The sequence below is a fragment of the Molossus molossus genome, unplaced genomic scaffold (assembly GCF_014108415.1).
Source record: "Molossus molossus isolate mMolMol1 unplaced genomic scaffold, mMolMol1.p scaffold_m16_p_9, whole genome shotgun sequence".
NCBI lineage: Eukaryota > Metazoa > Chordata > Mammalia > Chiroptera > Molossidae > Molossus > Molossus molossus.
In genome coordinates, this window is record NW_023425403.1 from 5228249 (window position 1) to 5254895 (window position 26647).

Below are 26647 nucleotides of genomic sequence, written 5' to 3' on the forward strand. Positions count from 1 at the left end.
CCTGGGCGGAGTCTGGGAGTGCGGGGGCGGAGCCAGGCGGGGCCTGGGCGGGGTCGGGCTGGGGCTTGGGCGGGTCTGAGCGTGCGGGGGCGGAGCCAGGCGGGGCCTGGGCGAGGCCGGGCTGGGGCTTGGGCGGGGTCTGGGGCGGGGCGGGGTCTGGGGCGGGGCGGGGCGGGGCGGAGCCTGGGGCGCGGGAGATTCGAACTTCTCTCTGCGGAGCCCGTACCCGCTCAAAGCTTAAACTGTGCAGCAGTTCTCCCCTGAGTCCTCGCGCTGGGGCCCAGTGCAGGCTGGAGAGATGGTGGAAGGACCGGGCTGTACTCTGTACGGAGAGAAGATTCGGGCGCGCTTGCGCCGGGGCCAGGCGGTGATGGACGTGCGGGGCAGCGCCCTGCCGAGCCTGGTGGGCCCCGGCCTGCCGCACGCTGCCTCGGGGGCGGCGGAGCCCTCCCAGGTGAGCTGCTCCTGTAACTTGCTGTGGGGTCAGAGGGGAAAATGGGGTAGAGACCTCGCCAGGTTTCCAGGGCCCACAGGGTCATCTCTTCGCCCTGGGCCTGGCTCCCTAGATTCTCCCCCACCCCTCCCCGTTTCCCAGTTTATCTAACTTTATGGGAGGGAGGAGTAGGTGCTGGCGCACCTGCGTAGTAGCGAACTACTGAGGGCTAAGGCTGCCAGGGGTGCCCAGTCAGGAGTTACTCCATGCCACCTTGTCACCTTGCTTAATTCCTTTACAACCCAGCAAAAGAGGGCTTCCCTTTGTCTGCAGCTGCATTTTCTGTCCTCAACGTCATCAGATTTCTGCAACCTGTGACACTTTTTCATCATTGTTTTAATGTAATTTTATTGTTGAAAGTATTACAGATGTCCCCCTTTTTTCCCCATTGACCCCTTCCTTCCCGCTCCCACCCTCTCCTGCCATCCCCTGCCTAGTGTCCATGTTGTGCATATATGCATATATGTTCTTTGGCTTCTCTCTTCCCTCCCCTCCCACCCCCATCCCTCTGAGGTTTGTCCGTCTGTCCCCTACATCCATGATTCTGGATCTATTTGGTCCCACAACTGAGATCATGTGATACTTGTCTTTCTCCGACTGACTTATTTCACTCAGCATAATACTCTCCAGGTCCCTCCACGTCGTCTCAAAGGGTAAGAGATCCCTCTTTCTTACAGCTGCATGGTGTTCCATTGTGTACATGTACCACAGCTTTTTTATCCACTCATCTACTGATGGACACTTGGGCTGTTTCCAGATCATCACATTTTCAAGACAACCTTTTAGCACAAAATTGTAGCTTCTCGAATGTCTAAAATGCTGCAATTGGTAAATGTATCACAACTAATTGATCATTTAAAACAGCACAGAGAAAATACAGCACTAACCTTCCACTCAGTGTCATCACCTGATTTGTAGCACAGCTTCTTGCCACTCAGGCACTCGTTGCCGTCGGTGCAGTGTGCGTTTGGAGAGTTGAGAACTTGCACTGAAACATTCTGATTAAGCCGTCACGCTGTAAAAGCCACGTGGGTGTCCAGACGATTCCGTTTCACGGATGCATGCAGCATTGTGCTGGACTTCACTTTTCCTGCAAAGCTTCCGCGTAGCCTTTGGTCCTGCAAGAAAACCTTGCCTGCTATGAAATTAGCCTATGCATACAACTTGAAAGACATGAGGTGCTAAGTCTGAGAAAATACATTTTTCAAACTTGGAAAAATAATGTTTCTCATCTTCCAGTTGCCCTTGTATTTTATTTATTTTGACTTTATGTGTCAATAAGTAGTCTTTAGCTAGTCTCTTATTACAGTGCTTCTCAAAATCTTTTCAGGGTGTCACGTCGATGGATCTTGTGTGGTCTCTTAAACATATTAAAATTTTCTTATAAGAAATTACTCATTCAACAAAATTTTGAATATTTAAGGCACTGGGGGAACCGAAGCCAGCTCTTACCCTCGTGAGGCCTATACTTTAGTTGGGAAGATACACAGACATACATTAAATAAGAACATAAGTATACATTGGTAAATTTTCTGAAGGACAGAAACATGGTTCTTCTGTAAGGAGTTATAGGAAAGTCAGGGAAGGCTTTGCTGAGAAAGTAACAAGCTGGGGGCCGGGGCGGATATGTACACCTGAGTTGGAGGGTGGCCCGCAGGAGAACATTCAGGCAGAATGATAGCAAAGGAAGAGAGCTTTGAATACAGTATACAAGGGAATGAACAAAAACCAGTGCGGCTGGAAAAGGGAGAATGCGATGGAAGGAAAGTGATATAAAATAAGACAGGATTGGGGTGGGTAGGTAGGAGCCAGACGCCAGAGATCTTTGTAGATCTGGGTGGGGACTTTGTATTTTTCTTGGACCTAGTGGAGTCTTTGAAGTGTGGTAAGATCCACTTATACTTGGAAGAGATCCCTGGACCTGGGAAAGAAAAATAAAAGACTAGAGGAAACCTCAGTAGATACTGTTCCCTTAGTAGTCAAGGGCTGCAGGAATCTGGACAAGAGTGCTGGAGGTGGAAAGGAAGAGCGGGGAACAGAATCATGTCTCAGAGTAAAGGCAATAAGACTAGGCAACGGACGTGGCATGAATATATTGATGGACACCATGGTTTACATTATCTAACAGCAATGCAGTTTGTGTAAGGTTTTATGCCAGTCCCTGCTGTGAGAATCCAACTTAATGTATTAAAGAGAGATCACCTCATTGGTATTTGGGCCACAATAACATGAACATTTTCTCTAAGGGTGTTTTGACTGTCTCTAGTGGCAAGGCATAGAGAGAGTGCTTTTCAAGAACGCTTCTATTTTCTTTGGTTGATGAGAAATAATAAACCTGTGATAGAGGATTAACCTGATTCTACAGATAAGGAAAGTGAGGCTCTGAGTGAATTTAAGGACGTTGCCCAAGATCACATGCCTAGTGAGGGGTTGACCGTGGTTTTTGCTTTCCTTTCTTTTATGCTCCAAAGCCGACACTCTTACCCACAGCTTCTCTCAGTTCAAAAAGATTCGGTAGGAAAACGGCTCATTCAATGGCAGGAACATCACGTTGGTCGGTATGTAGTGGTGATTATTTATTAACTAGAGAAATGAGACCTTGGGTTTTTGGCTGTGTCTGCCACCATTTTTAGTTTGCTTCCATGTAGTTAATTCTCTTATCTACTTTGCTAATTCTCTTCTGATGCCTTCCATTCCTGTGCCCCGGTTGGGCAATCATTAACATCACTTGGGAGCAGTACAAATCAGCTGCACCCCCTTCTGTGAAGAGCCCTGCACTTAAAGCTGTTATGTTTCATACCTTGGCATAAAGAGGTAAACACTGGGGTAAGTCTATTGGAACCACAGACCTATTTAATGCCAGTTATATGGGAAATTAATTTGAAAATCATAGGAATTTATGTGATTTGTGGTTATTTGGAAAGTTCTAAAAGCATAGGTTGCCATGGTTTCACTTTCTGTGCCTTTGGTCTAAAGAAATAATAATCTTTGTGCTCTGGCTGGTGTCGCTCAGTTGGTTGAGTGCCATCCAGTGCACCAAAAAAGGTTACGGGTTCGATTCCCTGCCGGCACAATTGTGGGTTCAATTGTGGGTTCAGTCCCTGGTCGGGGTGCATACAGGAGGCAGCCATCGATGTTTCTCTTTCCCTCTCCATTCCTCTCTCTTTAAAATCAATAAAAACAGCCTGGCTGGTGTGGCTAAGTGGTTGAGTGTTCTCTCTCGTCAATGTTCCCCTCTCTAAAATTGATAAAGGAGAAAAAATTTAAATCAATAAAATTATATTTAAAAAAATTTTTTAAATAATAATCTTTGTAGCCCTGGCCGGTTTGGCTCAGCGGTTAGAGCGTCCGCCTGCGGTCCCGAGAGACCCAGGTTCGGTTCCCGCTAAGGGCATGTACCTCGGTTGCAGTTTGTCCCCGGTTCTGGTCAGTCGTGTGGATGGCAGCCACTCGATGTGTCCCTTCACGTCAATGTTTCTCTCTCTCTCTGTTCCTCTTTCCCCCTCCTACTCTACCTGAACAAAAAATGGAAAAATGTCCTTGGGTAAGGATAAAATAAATAAATAAATAAATAATAATAATCTTTGTAAACATGAAGGGTCTTTTGCATTTTAGAGGGTTGTTGGGTTCATAGCAAATTTCACCAAAATACGGTGGGTTGGCACAGGCTTCCGACGTGATCATCACTGTCACTGTGATCTCAGATCTCCTTGGCATTTATATCAGAGAGCTAAAGCTATTTTACTATTTCTGCTACTGGCTTGTGATCTTTAGTTTTACAAGACAGTATTTAAAAATAAGTTTATAAGTGCATAGTATATCCTTCCCATTGCAGTAAACATGAAAGCAATACCAAGGAGAGTTAAAGAAATATAAATAAGTGATTCAAACTTCAGATAGTCATTGTACCAAAAAAAAAACACCCCACACTTACTGCCTCTTTGCTCTGTCCTTGGCTCCAGTTTGAAGTTCATAGAGCACACGCTTTCATGTGTGTCTCCTCGGGACAATGATCCTGCTTTTGAAGAAGAGAGCCTAGCTGTGGAGGGCCCCAGCATCTGCTGGCCGTGCAGGCGCTGTGTGAGTTCCCCGAGTGTGGTCCACTGTCTTGTCAGCATACAAGTGTGCTCCTGTGTAAACACGTTGCATAACGCTCTGTGGGAGCTCGTGGGCCTCATGCTGAGAAGCCATATTAGGATCTAAATGAACCTGTCTGGTTAATAAGGTGTGAAGAGTCAACCCTTCCATTTTAATTTGTTGGGTAGATACAATGTTTTAGTGATTCAGTGTGTAATCTGCGTATGTTTTCAGTCTCATTTCACGAAACAGGATGTACAACAGTGTTTATGGACAAGACGTCATTTCATTTGAAACAGTATCCTCTGGCCATTGTCAGTCAGGAAGATTTCATACCCGTGTTTGATACACTAGCTAGTCATATTTACGTTTACATGTCCTTTACAGTTTCATGAGCAGAGTAGGCACTTACTAAACCTTTGAGTGGATGGCGGAGAGCAAAGGTCCGAATCGTGCCAAGTGGTTAAGGAGTGAGAAACAAGTTCAGTTCGGAATCTGTCCTTGTGAGTCTGCGTCATTGTTATGTGTGTTACAGGGAAATTCCTGCCACAACAAAATGAAGATGCCACATAGTCTCCTCCTTCCTTCCCCTTTTTCATAGTGGGGGGGGTGGTCATAGCTCATGTTATTGCCGTTATATGAAGGAATGAACTCATCCACAGAGATTCATTTTCCAGCTGAATGAAATGTATTCCTTTACATCCAAGGGGGTTTTAAAATTGTAGAGAACATGCATGATATACTCCCTCACCTTCTTAAACGGCCACTGATGATTGCTTTCCCTTAATGACTGGGGTCCATTAAGATCGGCATTTAGCATTCGTTATATAGAATCAGGGAACGAGGTCAGCTCACAGATGAAACCGGGAGGTGATTTCCCGGGCCGGTTGAGCTTCCGTCTAACAGGACACAGTCCGTATGATGTCGAGAAGAGAACATCTGATCATCTGGTTTTTGAATCCCAGCCCCCTGGTTACTTCCTTATCCGGAGGTGCCTATGCTCGCATCTTTGCTTATCTACTCAGGATCAGATGGGGGCATCGGAGACTGTCAGCTCAGTGCCCAGGAAAGGACCCCTCCTGGCGGTTCCTTTTCCTCCCATATCTGGGCTTTCTCTGGAGCCGGCTGCCTGAGGGGCACCCTGTTCCGTTGGGCCGTTGGTGATCATTGGGCCGTTGGTGATCAGTGATGGGTTCTGCTCTCACACTGAGCACGAAGCATCTGCCCGGGGTAAGCGTGTCAGGCTCCCTCCCGCAAAGCTGCACGCCCCCTTCATGAATGAGCCGCAGGCCCTCTATTTTGTGGTTAGAGACTTTTTAACACATTAGACTCTGATGGTTTAAATAGGTAGGTAAGTGACCTCTGATTAAGAGGAGTGTTGTGTTGGACATTCTTTTCTAAGTAGGAAGAAAGGAGAAGAAGCTGGGAAGGCAAACGTGGTCTGTTGTTCCCTCTGTGGGGACGAGATGCCCTGGCGCCGAGATGCTTGTCCATGGCAAAGCTGCCCTGAAGTTGGGTCCTGAAGCCTTCCTGTTCCCTCCACCGTGGGTGGGCCGGGCAGGCGGTTCCCAGCGCAGTGAGGCGCTGTCTCTGAAGATCCACGTGGGTTTGACGGTTTCATAGGACCGAGCCACTTGAAAATGGGGAGGCGACCCCTTCTCAATCAAACTTAAAATTGTGGCAAAGGAAATTTTTGCCTCTATTTCCGGAAAGAAAGAAAAAAAGATGAAATGTTGAAATACTATAGTAACAGGACTGCGAGGGTCGACGTGAGAAAGTCAGGTGTGTATCGGGCTACTCTGTGCGGTCACCGCACAGACGACAGGCTTGTGGGCGGTCACTCCTGAACGGGGCGGCGGAGCTTCTACCAGGAGGCGATTCTACCCAGCGCCAGTGGGTGTGAATCTCAGGCTTACTGTAAACCTTGCCTGCTTCGGACAGAACCAGCGGAATAAACCACCGCTGCTGTGCCAGATTTCCCCTAAAATGGAGTTTTTAAAAGTAAAAAACAGTTAAAAATATATGCAGGTGCCCGACATGGTCAGCCATAAACTGAACATGTTGTTTTGTCCAAGGCATGTTACGCAGAGCCCATGATTTTAGCTCATGTGCTGGGAGTCAGGTGACCGGTCCGGGGCCAGTGTGACAGACAGCTGAGTACGATCTCTATGCACCGATTCCTCAACACCAAAGTGAAGTGCTGGGACAGATGTGTTTAAAGTGACCATTTTAATGCTAAGTAAACATCTCATTAAAACCAGGACGTGCTGCCCTGGCCCCTGTGGCTCAGTGGTTAGAGTGTCGGCCTGCACACAGAAGGGTTGCAGGTTCAATTCTTGGTCGAGGGCAGGTACCTGGGTGGCATGTTCCGTCCCCAGCCCCAATAGGGGCACGTGCAGAAGGCAACCTATCAATGTGTCTCTCTCACACTGATGTTTCTCTCTCTTTGTCCCTCCCCTCCACACCGCCGTTCTATTCTCTCTCTAAGAAGAAAAAAAAAACTGAATGGAAAAAATATCCTCGGGTGAGGATTAACCAAAAAAAAAAAAAAAATCCAGAGCATGCTGGGACTGATTGCTGAAAATGCATCAGTGCCTTCCTAAACCTTCCCACAAAGTTCTCTTTACTCTACGGGAAATTCTGGTAAATAGAATAGTTTACTTCCATCCAGCTTTTGATAGTCAGGAGAATGTGTTCCTCTTGTATTTAAACCGCACTGCACTGCAGGTAGTTAGAAGACAAGAGACCTGGCCGTTCATACTTTTCAAAGCAGATACAGCAGATGGTACAGTAGACGTTTTCGCCAATAAATCTTGGGTTGGTGAAGGGAGACAGATGGTGGCAGGGAGACAGCAGGCCTGTGTTTATTTTATTTTATTTTATTTTATTTTAATCCTCACCTGAAGACATTTTTGCATTCATCTTCAGATGGAGCGAGAGGGAGGAAGAGAGGGAGAGAAACATCGATGTGAGAGAGACACATGAACTGGCTGCCACCCACACGACCCCAACCGGGGCTGGGGACAAACCGCAACTGAGGTCCGTGCCCTTAGCGGGAACCGAACGCGGGGCTCTCTGGACCGCAGGCTGACACTCTAACCGCTGAGCCAAACCGGCCAGGGTTTTAAAGCCACACTAGGATTTAGGAGTGACAGGAGGAGGGATCTGATTACTGACCTGCAGGCACTGAGGGGGGCTCTTGGTCCTTTTCATCATTACTGCCCCAAGGGGCTTATGGGCACAGGAGGGGGAAGCGAGTCACAGACAGCGTCATTCAGCAGGTAAGGACTGTGTCAGGGCTTGTGATAAACCCTGAGCCAGAAGGGAAACCTCCAGACCATTCTGCTGCCCAGGTGGGGACTTTCTACCACCACGAGAATCACAGACTGTGAGTAAGCAAGAGGTTATTAAATGCTAAAATTTCATTTGAATTCCCAAGCACCTCACTGGGTGTTGAGAAACTCGTTCAAACCACGGTCACCCAGCATCTGTAGCTGGAACAGCTTCGGCTGCACTGAAGTCGCTGATAATGTCAGGTCTCTAGGTTTCCAGACTATTTCTCTACCTGTGACGGTTCCTCCACTTACCCTTCTGCCGGCATCTGAGTTGAAGGTAGAAGTCACCTGCATCAGGCCATAAACATCTCTTTCCAGTATCGTGCAGCCTTTAATTCCACAGCCATTTCAACATTTCTTGTTTTGATGGCGTAATGCACATTATTTTTAATTGTGGAGAATAGGGTAACACACCAATAAAAGAAGTAAGACGTGTATTACACCTTGAAGGATTTGGTTTTCGGTTCCTTGGAGGCTCTGTCAGCCAGGACAATGCATTTCATTTTTCACTGACAGCTGTGCAGAGACTCAGCGATCTCATGCATTTTGAGTCTACTGACCTTTGTGTGTTTGGATTCTTCCCGCGTCGCACCACAGAATTTATGTACAAGGGCAGGCGCCCAGCTCCGTTAACACGCGGTCCAGTGACTGAAGTTTTGGAGGGCTGGCCTCTGAGACTCTTATTCTAAGTAGCCACATTGTTCGGGTAGAGCCACTCGACTTTCTAAAATCTTTGACAGCTGACAATATGGAGAGTGTATAGGTGTTTGCTCCAGGACAATTCTGATGCCTGGAGGGAGGAACCCTGGGTGTAAACACTGTTCCCTAACGTACCGCTCAGCACGTTACAGAGGCTGATAGTCTGTGCCCGTCAGATGTGGAGCCCAGGTTCCCACTGCGGGTTCTGGGTTCTGCGCAGTTCTGAGGCAGGGTCTGGGGGCCTGGTTCAGCGCATGGAGACCCCCGGAGAAAGTCCAGGTGCGTGCAGGGTTGGCTGGACTTGAATTTCTTCCTGATAGACACTCTTAGGAGCCCAGAACACTTAACTTTTTGGACAAGGAAAAGGTAGAGGTTTTCATTAAGGACGCTTTTTTTTTTTTTACTGTTTTTTTTTCTGTTTCTTTCCATTCATTGTTCTCTTCTGAAACGTACGTCGTGTGTTGATTTAAGGAAGAGGGGCACAGGGAAATTTGATGCGCATTGTCCTGTTAAATATTTTGTTTAGCCCGTGAAAACGAAATCCCGTGTTGTATGGCTGCTGAGTTCAATGTGGGTGTCTGGGTAACAGGGTAGCTTTAAGTGGTCCAGTCCAGTTGCCGAGTGGTGAGTACGCGTCCGTATGGAACGGAAACTTCCACCCCCAGTGATCTGGGTTTCAGAACCTAGAATACAATACAGAGTCGAGAATGTTGGCCCTCGTGAGCACAAGGTCGTGTGGGCAAGTCCAGAGGGCACTGCCTTCAGGGAGGTGAACACTGAGCTGTGGGCCTCGGGCTGAGGTGAGGGACCCGGACGCCCAGCGTGGTCCTGCGCAGAGAGTTTGGGCAGAGCCTCTGACACCCTGTGTGAGAGGCCGTCGGTCTCACTTGGGAAGGATGAGTCTGGAGGTGCGGTGTCGGAGTCTGGCAAAGCTGAGCCCTGTTTTATATGCTACATAGAACCTTAGGTAATCTGGGGTCCCATGGCCACCTTGCTCTTAGTTGATGACCTTCATTTACTTTACGGAGAAAATCTAGTGAACCGCAGGAGAATTTGCACAGCCAACCTGCCTGCCTACCAGCCCCTGTCCCTGTACACTCTGCCTTCCTCCCTGATACTCGGGATGGACTGTCCGCATTCCCATCAAGCCCCACAGGCCACGCGGTCCCGGCACCGTCTCTTCCTGCCTGTCAAAGACATGCTCCAGCTGTTCCCCTTCCGCGTGATTAACGCTTTCCTCTCTGCGAATGTTTCCCATCAAGGTAGAGCTGTATCCCATCTTACTATTATTTTTTAAAAATATTTTTTCTTTATTGATTTTAGAGAGAGAGGAAAGGAGAGGGAGAGAGAGATAGTAACACTGATGAGAGAGAACATCGACTGGCCGCCTCCTGCACGCCCCCCACTGGGGATCAGGCCCTCAACCTGGGCGTGTGCCCTGACCAGGAATCGAACCGGCGACCTCTTGGTGCAGGGTGGATGCTCCACCACTGAGCCACACTGGCCGGGCTGGACGTATCCCATCCTAAAGCAACAGCAGCACTCTGGGCTCCACTTCCCCTCAGGTGCTGCCCATTCTGTGTGGTGCTTGACAGCACCCGTGTTCACCCTGCCTCGCTGACTGACCTCTTGTTGCCTCTAACCCACCCAGGAAGGCTTTGCCTGCTCACTTCTCCATAACTCTTACCATAAATCCCCTCTGCTTGGCGACCCCCAGCGTCGGGTCTCCGTCTTCCTCCTCTCTGGGTATCTGTAGTACTTGCCACGTCTGTTCCCTGACTGTGTTTCCTTGGCTTCTAGGACACCGCTCGTCCTTGGATTTGCTCCGACCTTGCTGGCTGCCTCCTTTGTTGGTTCCTCCCTCCCTCTCGTCTCCCCAACACCGTAAGACTGTGTCCTAGACCAGTTCTTGGGCTCCTTCTCTTCTTTATCGGTAGTAACTCTTGCCGATTTCATCCAAAAGCGCTGGAAGCCATTTGCATGCTGATCGATAGACAGATGTGTATCTCCAGCCTAGATCTCTCTCCTGGTCTCCAGGTACGTTCAGCTGCCTCCTCAACGTCTCCGCCTCCATGTCCACAGACATCTCAGCCTAAACTGGTCTAAAACCAAATCCCAGCCCTGGCCGGTTGCTCAGTGGCTAGATCATCGACCTGTGGTCCAGAGAGACCCGGGTTCGGTTCCCGCTAAGGGCATGGGCCTTGGTTGCGGTTTGTCCCCGGCCCTGGTTGGTCATGCGGGTGGCAGCCACTCGATGTGTCCCTTTCACGTCGATGTTTCTCTCTCTCTCTTTCTCCCTCCCTCTCTGTCTGAACAAAGAATGGAAAAATGTCCTTGGGGGAGGATAAAAAAAAATCAAATCAAATAAAACCGAATCCCAAACCTTCCTCTCCCTCCCCGTCCCCCCCGTTCTGCCCGAATCGTCTTCATCTCGTCGACACCACAGCTGCCTTTCCCGTTGTTCAGGACTAACATCTGTTCGCGCACCAGCTGACCTTCCTCGGTCCAGTTCCCGAACTCATCCGGAGCCTGGCCTCCTTCACCTTGTCCGCCAGCAGCCTCTGCCGCTGCGATCCTGGCCCAGACCTTCTCCTCTTGTCTGATGCTCAGAGGCTTCGAGTTCTTTTCCTGCTTCTGCCCTTGACCCCTGAGCCAGAATTCTGCCCCGCAGCGAGAAGGGCGCTCACAGAAGTAACGTCGAGTTCTTTTCCTGCTTCTGCCCTTGACCCCTGAGCCAGAATTCTGCCCCGCAGCGAGAAGGGCGCTCACAGAAGTAACGTGGATCGTATCTCTTCTCCACCTCATTTCTGCCCGAGGAAAAGCCAGTCCTTAGAGTGGACCTACTTGGGCACGTGATCTGATTCTTTCTACGTCAGACTTCACCTGTCTGCCGTCTTCCCGGTCCTGAGTGTCCCGGCCGCCCTGCCTGCTCGGTCCTCAGTGCACAGGAGACTCCGCCCGGAGGCTGTGCACGGATGGCCCTTCCCGGTGCCCGGAGGGGCTCAGGGCTCCTCCCAGTCTTGCTCAGGTATCGCTTTCCCAGTGCGGTTAGCGCTGCCCCGCGACAGTGCAGCCTGCTGCGCCCTCATCTCCACCTTGCTCCTCCCAGGCTCTTTCCCAAACATCCTGTCACTGTTTACTGTTTCCGCTCTCCCCGGTGGGACACAAACTTTCCGAAGCAGCAGAGTTTCGCTGTCTGTCTTTTCTAGCACAAGGCCTCAGACACCGTGGAAGGGCAGACATTGTGGCCGGTCGGTGAGCTGGTTGAACAGTGGAGCGAATGCAATTCGACAGCCATGGATGGTGCATGTTTAACCAGCAGGGGTGTCTTTCCAGATGGCTCACAGCACCTCTGCCGTTGGAGAGCTGTCGCCTGTGAGAGTCTTAAGCTCGGTGGTGTGGGTTCTTGTCGAAGGTAATCATGGAGCCTGTGAGCAGACTCCACATGAGACAGCAGGGACCCCTTGACTGTGCTGCTAGGTGTTGCGACAGCACCGTTGATTTCAAAGTCACCTTGTCTGCCTCTGCCAGGAGCCATCGTAAAACACAACAAGCCGGAATTTAGTGGAGGAAAAGAAGTCAGAGCCGGGAACAGAAGTAGTGCAGGGGGACAGTCCAGTCACGAGGTTTCCCACTGGGGGGCCCAGCAAGGGGGCAGCTGGATCTAGGGCCAGTACAGTGAGGAACAGTGAGCAGCAGCCAACAGAGGTTTACATTGGCCCATTAGATCCTGCATTGCAGTGTTCGCTGGGTGGACGGCTGTGACGGTCACAGTGTGACCCGAGTGTTCTGTTCCGTAGCATGTGTAACATAGCAGGTTAAGGCAGGTCAGTGCCCTGGAAGGAAGCAGGGCCAGGTTCCAAGGCGCTGAGAAAAGACAGCTCGCACACCAGGTTCTCCCGTGCACAGTGTAGGAGAGAGCACACCAGGTTCTCCTGTGCACACCAGGTTCTCCCGTGCACAGCGAAGGAGAGAGCACACCAGGTTCTCCCGTGCACAGCGAAGGAGAGAGCACACCAGGTTCTCCCGTGCACAGCGAAGGAGAGAGCACGCCAGGTTCTCCCGTGCACAGCGAAGGAGAGAGCGCGCCAGGTTCTCCCGTGCACAGCGAAGGAGAGAGCACACCAGGTTCTCCTGTGCACAGTGTAGGAGAGAACGCGCCAGGTTCTCCCGTGCACAGCGAAGGAGAGAGCGCGCCAGGTTCTCCCGTGCACAGCGAAGGAGAGAGCGCGCCAGGTTCTCCCGTGCACAGCGAAGGAGAGAGCACACCAGGTTCTCCTGTGCACAGTGTAGGAGAGAGCACACCAGGTTCTCCCGTGCACAGTGTAGGAGAGAGCACGCCAGGTTCTCCCGTGCACAGCGAAGGAGAGAGCACGCCAGGTTCTCCCGTGCACAGCGAAGGAGAGAGCACACCAGGTTCTCCCGTGCACAGAGCACACCAGGTTCTCCCGTGCACAGCGAAGGAGAGAGCACACCAGGTTCTCCCGTGCACAGAGCACACCAGGTTCTCCCGTGCACAGCGAAGGAGAGAGCACACCAGGTTCTCCCGTGCACACAGCACACCAGGTTCTCCCGTGCACAGCGAAGGAGAGAGCACGCCAGGTTCTCCCGTGCACAGCGAAGGAGAGAGCACGCCAGGTTCTCCCGTGCACAGTGTAGGAGAGAGCACGCCAGGTTCTCCCGTGCACAGCGAAGGAGAGAGCACACCAGGTTCTCCCGTGCACAGCGAAGGAGAGAGCACACCAGGTTCTCCCGTGCACAGTGTAGGAGAGAGCACGCCAGGTTCTCCCGTGCACAGCGAAGGAGAGAGCACGCCAGGCTCTCCCGTGCACAGCGAAGGAGAGAGCACGCCAGGCTCTCCCGTGCACAGCGAAGGAGAGAGCACGCCAGGCTCTCCCGTGCACAGCGAAGGAGAGAGCACACCAGGTTCTCCCGTGCACAGAGCACGCCAGGTTCTCCCGTGCACAGCGAAGGAGAGAGCACACCAGATTCTCCCGTGCACAGCGAAGGAGAGAGCACACCAGGTTCTCCCGTGCACAGCGAAGGAGAGAGCACACCAGGTTCTCCCGTGCACAGTGTAGGAGAGAGCACACCAGGTTCTCCCGTGCACAGTGTAGGAGAGAGCACGCCAGGTTCTCCCGTGCACAGCGAAGGAGAGAGCACGCCAGGTTCTCCCGTGCACAGTGTAGGAGAGAGCACGCCAGGCTCTCCCGTGCACAGCGAAGGAGAGAGCTCGCCAGGTTCTCCCGTGCACAGCGAAGGAGAGAACACACCAGGCTCTCCCGTGCACAGCGAAGGAGAGAGCACGCCAGGTTCTCCCGTGCACAGCGAAGGAGAGAGCACGCCAGGTTCTCCCGTGTACAGCGAAGGAGAGAGCACGCCAGGTTCTCCCGTGCACAGCGAAGGAGAGAGCACACCAGGTTCTCCCGTGCACAGAGCACGCCAGGTTCTCCCGTGCACAGCGAAGGAGAGAGCACACCAGGTTCTCCCGTGCACAGTGTAGGAGAGAGCACACCAGGCTCTCCCGTGCACAGCGAAGGAGAGAGCACGCCAGGCTCTCCCGTGCACAGTGTAGGAGAGAGCACACCAGGTTCTCCCGTGCACAGCGAAGGAGAGAGCACACCAGGTTCTCCCGTGCCAGCGAAGGAGAGAGCACGCCAGGTTCTCCCGTGCACAGCGAAGGGAGAGCACGCCAGGCTCTCCCGTGCACGCGAAGGAGAGAGCACACCAGGTTCTCCCGTGCACAGAGCACGCCAGGTTCTCCCGTGCACAGCGAAGGAGAGAGCACACCAGGTTCTCCCGTGCACAGCGAAGGAGAGAGCACGCCAGGCTCTCCCGTGCACAGCGAAGGAGAGAGCACACCAGGTTCTCCCCGTGCACAGAGCACGCCAGGTTGTCTCCCGTGCACAGCGAAGGAGAGAGCACACCATATTCTCCCGTGCACAGCGAAGGAGAGAGCACACCAGGTTTCTCCCGTGCACAGCGAAGGAGAGAGCACACCAGGTTCTCCCGTGCACAGTGTAGAGAGAGCACACCAGGTTCTCCCGTGCACGTGTAGGAGAGAGCACGCCAGGTTCTCCCGTGCACAGCAAAGGAGAGAGCACGCCAGGTTCTCCCGTGCAACAGGCTCTCCCGTGCACAGCGAGGAGAGCTCGCCAGGTTCTCCCGTGCACAGGTAGGAGAGAGCACGCCAGGTTCTCCCGTGCACAGCGAAGGAGAGAGCACGCCAGGCTCTCCCGTGCACAGCGAAGGAGAGAGCACGCCAGGTTCTCCCGTGCACAGCGAAGGAGAGAGCACGCCAGGCTCTCCCGTGCACAGCGAAGGAGGAGAGCACACCAGGTTCTCCCGTGCACAGAGCACGCCAGGTTCTCCGTGCACAGCGAAGGAGAGAGCACACCAGGTTTCTCCCGTGCACAGTGTAGGAGAGAGCACACAGGTCTCTCCCGTGCACAGCGAAGGAGGAGAGCACGCCAGGTTCTCCCGTGCACAGTGTAGGAGAGAGCACCCAGGTTCTCCCGTGCCCAGCGAAGGAGAGAGCACGCCAGGCTCTCCACGTGCACAGCGAAGAGAGAGCACACCAGTTCTCCCGTGCACAGCGAAGGAGAGAGCACGCCAGGTTCTCCGGCACAGCGAAGGAGAGAGCACGCCAGGTTCTCCCGTGCACAGTGAAGGAGAGAGCACACCAGGTTCTCCCGTGCACAGCGAAGGAGAGAGCACGCCAGGTTCTCCCGTGCACAGCGAAGGAGAGAGCACGCCAGGTTCTCCCGTGCACAGTGAAGGAGAGAGCACGCCAGGTTCTCCCGTGCACAGTGTAGGAGAGAGCACGCCAGGTTCTCCCGTGCACAGCGTAGGAGAGAGCACCAGGTTCTCCCGTGCACAGCGAAGGAGAGAGCACGACCAGGTTCTCCCGTGCACAGCGAAGGAGAGAGCACGCCAGGTTCTCCCGTGCACAGCGAAGGAGAGAGCACACCAGGTTCTCCCGTGCACAGCGAAGGAGAGAGCACACCAGGTTCTCCTGTGCACACCGTCTCGTGAAGAGAGCGCACGCCAGGTTCTCCGTGCACAGCGAAGGAGCGAGCACGCCAGGTTCTCCCGTGCACAGCGAAGGAGAGAGCACGCCAGGTTCTCCCGTGCACAGCGAAGGAGGAGAGCACGCCATGGTTCTCCCGTGCACAGCGAAGGAGAGAGCACGCCAGGTTCTCCCGTGCACAGCGAAGGAGAGAGCACGCCAGGTTCTCCCGTGCACAGCGAAGGAGAGAGCACGCCAGGCTCTCCCGTGCACAGCGAAGGAGAGAGCACGCCAGCTCTCCCGTGCACAGCGAAGGAGAGAGCACGCCAGGCCTCTCCCGTGCACAGCGAAGGAGAGAGCACGCCAGGTTCTCCCGTGCACAGCGAAGGAGAGAGCACGCCAGGCTCTCCCGTGCACAGCGAAGGAGAGAGCGCGCCAGGTTCTCCCCTGCACACCAGGTTCTCCTGTGCACAGCGAAGGAGAGAGCACACCAGGTTCTCCCGTGCACAGCGAAGGAGAGAGCACACCAGGCTCTCCCGTGCACAGCGAAGGAGAGAGCACGCCAGGTTCTCCCGTGCACAGCGAAGGAGAGAGCACGCCAGGTTCTCCCGTGCACAGTGTAGGAGAGAGCACACCAGGTTCTCCCGTGCACAGTGTAGGAGAGAGCACGCCAGGTTCTCCCGTGCACAGCGAAGGAGAGAGCACATCAGGTTCTCCCGTGCACAGCGGAGAGAGCACGCCAGGTTCTCCCGTGCACAGCGAAGGAGAGAGCACACCAGGTTCTCCCATGCACAGCGAAGGAGAGAGCACACCAGGTTCTCCCTTGCACATTGAAGGAGAGAGCACACCAGGTTCTCCCATGCACAGCGGAGAGAGCATGCCAGGTTCTCCCGTGCACAGCGAAGGAGAGAGCACGCCAGGTTCTCCCGTGCACAGCGAAGGAGAGAGCACACCAGGTTCTCCCGTGCACAGCAAAGGAGAGAGCACACCAGGTTCTCCCATGCACAGCGGAGAGAGCATGCCAGGTTCTCCCGTGCACAGCGAAGGAGAGAGCACGCCAGGTTCTCCCGTGCACAGCGAAGGAGAGAGCACACCAGGTTCTCCCGTGCACAGCAAAGGAGAGAGCACACCAGGTTCTCCTGTGCACAGCAAAGGAGAGAGCGCGCCAGGTTCTTCCCTGCACACCAGGTTCTCCTGTGCACAGCGAAGGAGAGAGCACACCAGGTTCTCCCGTGCACAGCAAAGGAGAGAGCACACCAGGTTCTCCTGTGCACAGCGAAGGAGAGAGCGCGCCAGGTTCTCCCGTGCACAGCAAAGGAGAGAGCACACCAGGTTCTCCCGTGCACAGCAAAGGAGAGAGCACACCAGGTTCTCCTGTGCACAGCGAAGGAGAGAGCACACCAGGTTCTCCCGTGCACAGCGAAGGAGAGAGCGCGCCAGGTTCTCCCCTGCACACCAGGTTCTCCTGTGCACAGCGAAGGAGAGAGCACACCAGGTTCTCCCATGCACAGCGAAGGAGAGAGCACACCAGGTTCTCCCGTGCACAGTGAAGGAGAGAGCACACCAGGTTCTCCCGTGCACAGCGAAGGAGAGAGCACGCCAGGTTCTCCCGTGCACAGCGAAGGAGAGCACACCAGGTTCTCCCATGCACAGCGGAGAGAGCATGCCAGGTTCTCCCGTGCACAGCGAAGGAGAGAGCACGCCAGGTTCTCCCGTGCACAGCGAAGGAGAGAGCACACCAGGTTCTCCCGTGCACAGTGTAGGAGAGAGCACACCAGGTTCTCCCGTGCACAGTGTAGGAGAGAGCACACCAGGTTCTCCCGTGCACAGTGTAGGAGAGAGCACACCAGGTTCTCCCGTGCACAGTGTAGGAGAGAGCACGCCAGGTTCTCCCGTGCACAGCGGAGAGAGCACGCCAGGTTCAGGCCCTGCATGCACCGTTAGCAGTGGCCTGATCCACACCCCCGGGCACTGTCACGCACGGACCCACCTGTGCTGCCATGGAAGGACCCCTCCCCATCCCTCCCCCTGGGTCTGAAATACAGAAAGCAGAGGGCATTCCCCGGGCCACTGACACTCAGGTGCTTAAACAGGACCTGGGAATAGACATCAAGCCCGGAGCAGGGGTCAGTATCCCCTCACAGGCCATAAACCCAGCCCAGGCGGCGAGGGTTCTTCATCTCCCAGAAGGGGCCGTTCTGGGTGCAGGGAGGGTGGAGGGGGTGACAGACTTTTCCGACATCCTGGGTGGGTGCTGAGTTTTAGATTTCACTTGGGAAATTGAAAAATGTAAGAGATGAAAGCACCAAATGACCATAGTAGTGAATACCCTCCCCACCAAGAAGCAGAAGCAGCTACCGTGGTGTGTGAGAGGGGGTGAGATTCCCCCCCCACCCCAGCCTCTGCTGGGGACCCTGGCAGAGCGGACTTCCCGGCACAGGCTTCAGCAGCTGCTGGGAAAGAGATGGGGAGAGATGGGGAGAAGCGGAAGTGATGGTTGACTGCGGAGCGGTGGGAGGAGGCAGCCAGCCATTCATTTGGAAATGGAGATTCGGTCACTGTTACAAACACCTTACCTTCAGGATCCTAAAAATATAAAACCTAACCTACGTTGAGGCAAAGTTTACTCATAACAGATCGATACCTGCTCTGTATATCATCATCTTCAAAGTACCCTGGCTAGTTTATAAGAACTTTTTCCTACTGGTTGGTCGCCATGGAAACCTGCATTGACATCTGCTGCCTTAATCTGCACTTGGCTTGAAGTGGCAGTCGGGTCTTTTGTTGGGCGGACACACATCAGGACGGTGGGTGCTTCTGGATTCAGGGCGCTGACAGATTGCTTTGTAGGAGCCAGGCAGATGGCAAAGCATTTTTAAATCACTGAGGACTCCGTTGCACCACGCCAGCGCTTGGCAATCATTGCCAGGCCCTGGAGTCTTCGAGGGAGATGAGAGAGGTCAGAGGCAGACCCTCTGAGGTCAGGGTGACGTCTGTGTCCGCCGTTCCCGATGCCGGAATCGCTCAGGTTCTGTCTGTGCTTTGTGCAGACAGGGACGGCTGCCGCTGTTATTTTTTATTTTTATTTTTTTTCTTTATTGATTTTAGAGAAGAAGTCAGAGGGAGAGAGAGAGATACGTCCATGAGCGAGACCATCGATCGGCCGCCTCCTGCACGCCCCCCACTGGGGATCGGGCCCACAACCTGGGCATGTGCCCTGACCGGGAATCGAACCGGCGACCTCTTGGTCGATGCTCAACCATTGAGCCACACCAGCCGGGCCAGGCTGCTGCTTTTAAGCTTCCCTGTGCATGTGTTCATTGGCCACGAGGAGCCTGTGGTGGACTCCCCAGTTCTCACGTGGAAAGCAAGGACATAGCCCCCGTAACCCGAACCCGGGCAGGGGGAGTAATGGCTGTAGCCATTCCCTCTGAGCAGATTTAGTGGAAGAATAGCGTCTATTCTTGTCTTCGTCTGCTTGGGCCCCCACAACAGAAGACCAAAGACTGGGTGGCTTAACCACACATTTATTTTCTCACAGTCTGGAAGCTAGAAATCCAGGGACGGGGTTCTAGCCGATTTGGTTTCTGGGGCGCCCCCTCTTCCTGGTCGGCAGGGGTCCCCCTTCTGCCCACGTGGTCTTCCCCCCCCCCCCCAGCAGAGCGCACTGGTATCTCTGCCGAGAACACGAATCCTCCTGGACCGGGGCCGCCCTGGGGCCTCATCGAACCGTAATGACCTCTTAACGGCCCCATTTCAGAGACAGTCACGTGGAAGTTAGTGCTTCCACATATGAATAGTTGAGGGGATGCCAGTCAGTCCCTGGGATGTCTCAATTAAAAAAAAAAAAAAAATACCTATTATCACTTCATTCCTTTGAATTGGATACTAGAGTTGTGTCTTTTATTTTTTTTAACAAGGGCAAATTTAGTAAACCAAAGAATAGAGTGGACACGTTATCTTAAATATCTAGAATGACAGGTATCTGTAAATCAAAAGTTTGTGAGTCACTGAGAAAAACCATCCCACTGTAAGGGGAGGGAAGCTGTGATGTCCTCCTGGGCTGTATCGAGGCTGATTTACAGTTATTCCCTGGCCGCCTCCTCCCCCAAGATTTCCTCCTGGATCTTCTGAGAATCCTTTGGTCCATTTGAGAAAAATATACGTTGGAATTATGTGTGGATATCACCTATTGTGTCTAGTATAATAGTTATGCATGTGTACTGGTTTACAAAACTGATCTCAAGAATAAAAGGTGATAGAAATAACGTCCGCGTACTTGCCAGGAGCTGGAGGAGGGGAGCGTTACTGGTATCCAGACCCAATCCGTGCCCCTGCCTCGCCCCCAGCACCGAGGTTGATGGTCAGTTTCCGTGGTCTTCTTGACAGTCCACTGCCTTGACCACGTGCGCCTTGGTGTTACGTGGGGGTGGGGGGAGGGGGGTGGGTGTCATTTCCTTTATTGTGAACATTGTGGGGAGGGAGCGACGCAGGCCTCATGTCCGAGGCCTGTACCCAGGGCGCCCAGGTTTGTCTCTGGTCCCTGCGCCGCACGAACTCGGAAGCGCTCATTCCTCACTCAGTTCTGGCAAATGTTGCTCTGGTAGGAGCCGGCTTCGGGGTGCTGCCTACCCTCGGGATCCTCTCCCCCTTCCACTTGCTTTTGGACCTATATTTCTTGCTTGCTTCCGAGTTCATCACCGCAGGTCGGAATACTTTTATCATATTTCCTCCATCATCTTCGGCTGTGTTGATCTCAGGGTTCTTTCGGAACCTTGGTTATACCCCTGGAAACGGAAGGCTGGATCCGAGCTGGTTTAAGATGTTCACGTCATTTTTCTCTTTCCTTTCCCTCTGCGCAGAGCTGTGTCATCCTCGACAAGCCTCATTTTGATTGTGTGCAAATACTTTTTTCCCTCACCTAATTTTTTTGGCCTCTCTTTTATCTTTAATTGACTGCATAGTAATTGGACAAAATGTATGTAAACAGCTGATGACATGGGCTTGTTGGAGATAATTCTTCTCATTGGGATGTCCCTGGGCAGGAAGTAATGGAAATACGTGTAAGAATTAAATGACGATTGTGTTTACACCCTGTCCGCCAGGCCGCCCCACTGGACAAGAACCACGGTCCCAGCCAGCGCTCCGTGAGACTGTTTAACGGACACGCCTACAGCGGTGTGGACACTCTGGGGAAGGAGCTCTTTCTGTACTTCGGGCCCAAAGCTTTGCGGTAAGATAGACCCGTACAGTACCTCTCACGTCTGTGTTCAAAGGGGGGCGGGAGGTTTGTGCAGCTGCAGGGGTCCCATTATTCAAGCAGAACGCACTCCATTTCTAAGAGTGCGCTGACGGGAGAAGAGAGAGGCTTCCGTGGAAACAGCAGCAGCGGCAGCAGAGGTGTGATGTCCTCGTCACTTGGAGGCTGGGCAATTTATTCCTTTTTTGTAAACAGTCCGTGGGCTCGGCGGGCTTCCCGAGAGACGTTAGCCCAGCACGGCCCCCAGCTCCCCGCACAGCTCTGCCCCGCGGAGTGCTTATTGCCGTCACGCGTCCGTTTCTTGGTGTTTACGGCAGCTCCTAGCTCGGTTTACATGGATCTCTAGATTTTTATATCTTTCTACCTTATTTCTTTCTCTGGAGTCTCTGATGGCATCGGACACTGATTGTAGGATTCAGAACCTTCCCGGGAAGCCGCGGGCTTGCGGCAAGTCCCCGCCGCGTTGTCGCCAGGGGCCTCGCGATCCGCTCCGGGGCTGACTTAGGGAGGAAAACGTTGCCATGTATGGAGTTGCCCGAGCATGAGCACCTGTTCCTTTTTTTCAGAAAAATGAGAAAGGCTCACGGGTGAATATGCCTATCAAGTTCCAGTCTGCTCCGAGGCTAGCCCAGGCCATGGCAAGCCATGAAGATTGGCACTGCTTCCTCGCGTGTTTTTATTTATTTTTAAACTTTTTTCTGTATTGATTTTAGAGAGAGAGAGGCAGTGAGAGGGAGAGAGAGATAGAAACATCGATGAGAGAGAACATCGATTGGCCGCCTCCCGCATGCCCCCCACTGGGGATCGGGCCCACAACCTGGGCATGTGCCCTGACCGGGAATTGAACTGGCGACCTCTTGACACTCAACCACTGAGCCACACCGGCCGGGTCCTTGCGTGTTTTTAATGTTTCTTTAAGCTACTGAACCGTTTTTATCTTAAGAGAAGTGTCCTCGGACTGGGCTCTGTGCCACCAGCCGAGGCGAAATGGGCCCAAGGGGACGATGTGGGCTCTCCCAGAGGCCCCGGGGACATGAGACTGTTACTGTGTCATCTGCCGCACCTGTGGAGGGCCCCAGAGTTTATGTCCCTGCGTGTCCTTGGAGTGTGCTCCGTCGTCAGCAGCTGCTGTCCGTGGACGACAGGGTCACATCCCATGTGGAGTCGCCCACAGCAGCACGCACCCCGCTTCTGCAGCGCTGAGCTGCTGCAGGCTGGCTGTTGGCACCGGCTGCTGTGACTGTGGGCTCGGCTCTGGACAGAGTGGGCACCGTGGAGTCCATGTACGAGCGGCTGCGGGCACGCGTGTGCTCTTGGCTCTCTGGTGTCGGTGCGGATTCGTTTCTGGAGGGAGAGAGGCAGGCAGGTGTCATCAAGGCCCCCCCCCCAGGCTGATGGGGGAATCGTTTCTCAGCGCAGGGCTGTCAGGAAGTGGACAAGGCAGCCGCCCCTTCAGATCAGGCCAACGGGTGCCATCCCTGGAGAGGGCGTGTCTCTGGGTCAGCCGGGGAGACCTGCGGGCGGCTTCCTTTCGCTTCCCCGCAGTCTCCAGGACTGTTTGATGTGACTGTTCAAGGTCAAGGGCACATCAGGTGTTTGACTAGGAACTGAGCTTCCCCAAATCAACTGAAGGTAAAAGATGCACCCCAGCCCATGCCTCTTGGGAGAATGCATGACTCTGTCACAGAAATGTGATCGTTGTGAGGCTGCGGGTCCATGAGCAGGAGACAGAGATGCCGTCTTCACCTCTCACTCCTGCCTCTACCCACCGGGCTGGCCTGCGGTTTAGTGGGTTTATAGCCAGAACCGCGCTTAACGATCACTCAGTTTTCCCTGAAGGCGCAGCTCTGCACGGTTGAAGTTGCCCGTGGATCTGAGGGCATCTGATGGGGCACCGAGCCTCTTCCCCGGTTCCTCTGTGCTGAGACTGGGGTGAGACGTAGCCCCTGGAAGACTGTGCCATGTGGTGTCCACGCTTCAGAAAGACACACTAGCGAGCGACCGCTTCTCTCACTCAGAGATGTACCGTAGGAACACCATAGAAACTGCAGGGTATTTGCTACATGTACACTTGCTTTGGGTGTGCAGCTGTGGTACGTGTGAGTATACCTGTGCTTCTGAACGCTTCACAGGGGCTCTTCATCTATAGCAAACACAGATTGTTTTTAATTTTGGTGTTATATACGTAACAAATACTCATTAGAGCAAACTGAGAATTAAGAACAAACAAGAATGAATGGACACATTCGCCATCTCTCTACCAACTATAATCCCCCCGAACTGTGGGTGCATATCTTCCCAGTGTTGAGTGTGCACACATCTATAAATCTGTTCACCCAGACACACCCACCCTGCAAACTGCCATTTGCAATTAAAGTGAACACAGCTGTTACATCTTGCACTAGCATTTACAAGATATATTTTTTTAATGAATCTCTCTTTCCAAAACACTTTGCTATTTTCAGTTTGTGATGTATATGACTCTGATTGTTTGCAATTACCACACATGCTCAGAAACTAGGTCTGAAATATTTGAGAGGCTTTGCCATTCTAGAGAAGCTTCATACATTATCGATTTTATAATTTATTTCAGTTTAAGTGATATGATCCTCTAGACAGCTATGCAAGAGATAATGTGACAGTTCTTCTCAGCTTGCTAAAGTTTTTATGGAATCTGTCAGATGCTACTTAAAGTGTTTTACAGTTTAGAGTCTGACTAAAGTCTTTACAGTAGTAAGTACCTAGTGTAGTCTTCCCAGCATGCCCACTCACCTTTCGGGGACATTATTCGTCCTGGACACTAGTCTTCGGCTACAGTAACCACAGAGTTCAGGCTGAATTCAGTGCCACCTTACCAACCTCTCTCAGGCAGCCCAGTGGGTCAGGCTGACGTTTTTCTGAGACTTTCTGATCTGGCCGAGCAAGGTCTCTGTGATGTAGGAAGCTGGGGTGTGGGGCCTCAGCATAGGGAGTTGGCCTTGTTACGGGGCTTGTCATGAAGGACCGTGTGAGGTGCAGGGGGGTAAAGCCAGCCACAGAAAGGAGAGAGAGTCCCATGGGCGCTGTGGTCCTTATTCCAGCCGTTCCTGAGATCCAGCTACTTTCTGCCTTTTCTGCCGTGGCTGCTTCAACCCTCCCTGAGGTTCCGTGAGCTACGGAATGTCCCTCAGTGCCTAAAAGGTTTCGAGTTGGGTCTCTGTCGCTTGCGGTTAGGGAAGCTGGCCCTTATCAAAAGGCGCGGACTTCCAGTTATAAAATGAGTCCGTCATGGGGTGTAAGGGACAGCGTGGGGTCTCCAGTTAGTAATGCCACGTTGCGTATTTGAAAGTTGCTAAGTGAGTGGGTCCTAACAGTTTTCAGCACAAGAAAAACATATTTTTTTGTGACTGTGTAAAGTAAGGGATGTTACCTAGACTTAGTGTGGTGATTATTTTGCAACATATACAAATACCAAATCATTATGTCATACAACTGAAACTGGTAGAATGTGATACATGCCACCTGTACCTCAATTTCAAATAAATGATTGAATGAATGAATGAATGAATGAATGAATGAAAAAAAATTGAAAATTAATCTCAGGCATAAAATTGAACTTTTTTTTTTTAATCCTCACTCGAGGACACCTTTCCATTGATTTTCAGATAGAGTGGGAGGGAGGGAGAGAGAGAGAAACATTGATGTGAGAGAGACACACCGATTGGATGCCTCCTGCATCACCCTAACCAGGGCTGGGGATCGAACTGCAACCAAGGTCTGTGCCCTTGGCAGGGATCAAACCCATGACCACTTGGTCTGCGGGCTGACACTCTAACCCCCGAGCCAAACTGGCCAGGGCAGAAAATGAAACATTTTTAGTTTTAGAAATGGTAACTTTCCTTTCCTATTTCAGTCACCATGTGCTTCTGTGTGGAACTGGAGGGAATATGGAAACCTTTACCTCGTTCCCGTACCTTGTTCAGCACCTGGCGGCCACAGGGTCGCTGCTGCTGCTGCCTGGCTTTCCTTCTTCCTTTACATAAGACACGTTGTTTATTCTAACCCCCCATTTTAACAGGTATTTACAAGTCAACTGTGAACATTAAGATAGTTCCAAACAGTCTCAAGGGAAAAGTAAATACCACCCTGTGGGGATGGGGGCTGGAAGATGGACTTCTTTTGACCTTGTGTTAAGCACTCTCAACCTTGTGTTACTGCATTCTCGGAATCCTAGCTGGGGAGGGGGGCGGACCTGGCCCAGGTGTACTGGGTGCTTCATTTGCATGTGAATAAGGGTTTGTTATCTTTGGGCTTCAAGGTCTCTTCAGCTAAAAAGCAAGAGACAAAGCTAGGGTGTATGCAGTAATGCCATCTCAGGGATATAATTTACTTAAATCCACTTGTGACCTGGGGGTACGAGCCTGCAAATAAATGGGACTCTGTCCAGAGAACTGGAGCATTTGCTCCCTTGCAAAGCTCCCCCTCACTCCAAGCAGCATGTGCTTGCAGTTTCATTGCGTTGCACCGATCCCGCAGGCCAAGAGACGGCACCACCCTTAATTACTACCACCAAAAAACGTGCTCTGAACAGTTTTTGGAAATACCTTAGATGAAATGTAAGTTGTATATATCCACCATCTATTCATACATAGCATGGGTTGTAATATGATACGGTATAGTCTAATTGTATGTAAATGGGATTTCAAATTTATATTTGGCTTTTAAGTAACATGCCGATTGCATTGGTCGGTGTCAAAATAGACATGTACGTTATTATTTTTAACGTGAGCAAAGCTTGCTAGAATAGGGATCTACCTGCCGCCAGTTTTTAATCAACCACTACTGTTTAGCCTTTTCCCTTATTTTTCACTTGAATAAATAACTTTGAAATTAACATCTTTACGCACATATATTTTATCATTTTAATGTTTTCTTAGGATAGATTCCTAGATATGGGTTTGCCAGGTCTTTGAGAGTATATAGAAATCTATCATGAATGGGAAACAAAGGAACCTGGGACTGGTTACACACTAGAGAATGACTTTGCATGACCTGCCTGGGCTCTGATTATGTATATGTATTCACACTGCTATGCAAAGTTAAAAAAGCCCAGAAATATGTTAAATTAAAAATCTATGCACAGCACGATAACCCTTGTGGAGAGGTGAGTACCTTATCACAGCCGACTCACTTGGCATAGATTTCTCAAGTAATCATTTCAATTTTTAAATTGACTTTAAGTTTCCTGCCTCTGTTCCCACCTCTGGGACATCCTGGGGTCTGGCTCTGTTGGCTGCTTTATCTCTTGACATTGGGTTGTATGTCTTTATCTTATGTTTTTCTGTGTTGTAATTTTGTTTTGAACCCTAGGTATCACATTTAGAAGAACAATAACATTGAAGCCCAGAAAGAGTAAAGCCTCTCCTGTAAGGTCATTAGGGTAGGGGGTTGAGAGAGTCTAAGACGCCCCTGGTTTTGATTTTGCTGTGTTGTGGCTGCCTTCACTGAGTCAGTGGCATCCACATCTCCAGTTGCTCCTTTGTGGCTCAAGTGTGGCCTGGAGTGGCAGGGACGGTCTCTCTGTGTCTGCCGCACCCTCAGCTTTCAGCAGACCCTGCACGTTTGTGTCATGAGGTGTCTTCCCACACCCTCCGTGCCTCTCTCCACAGTGGTGGAGGGCTGTTGCCTGCTCCTCCCGGAGAGGCTCGTGATGGGTAATGGAGGTTCTCGTCTCCCTCCACAGCCTGACTCTCAGGCAGAACTGTGCATGTGGACCTCAGCCTGCAGCCTGCAGT

General features: G+C 52.1%; 1 protein-coding gene across 1 annotated transcript in view; it reads left to right on the forward strand.

The window, feature by feature from the left end:
• The first annotated feature begins 298 nt into the window (after positions 1–298).
• Positions 299–26647, forward strand: part of NEIL3 (nei like DNA glycosylase 3) — a 49811-nt gene continuing 23462 nt past the window's right edge. The window contains exons 1-2 of the mRNA XM_036250565.1: positions 299–454; positions 20719–20846. Of these exons, the coding sequence (XP_036106458.1) occupies positions 299–454; positions 20719–20846 (284 nt within the window). The remainder of the gene's footprint in view (positions 455–20718; positions 20847–26647) is intronic.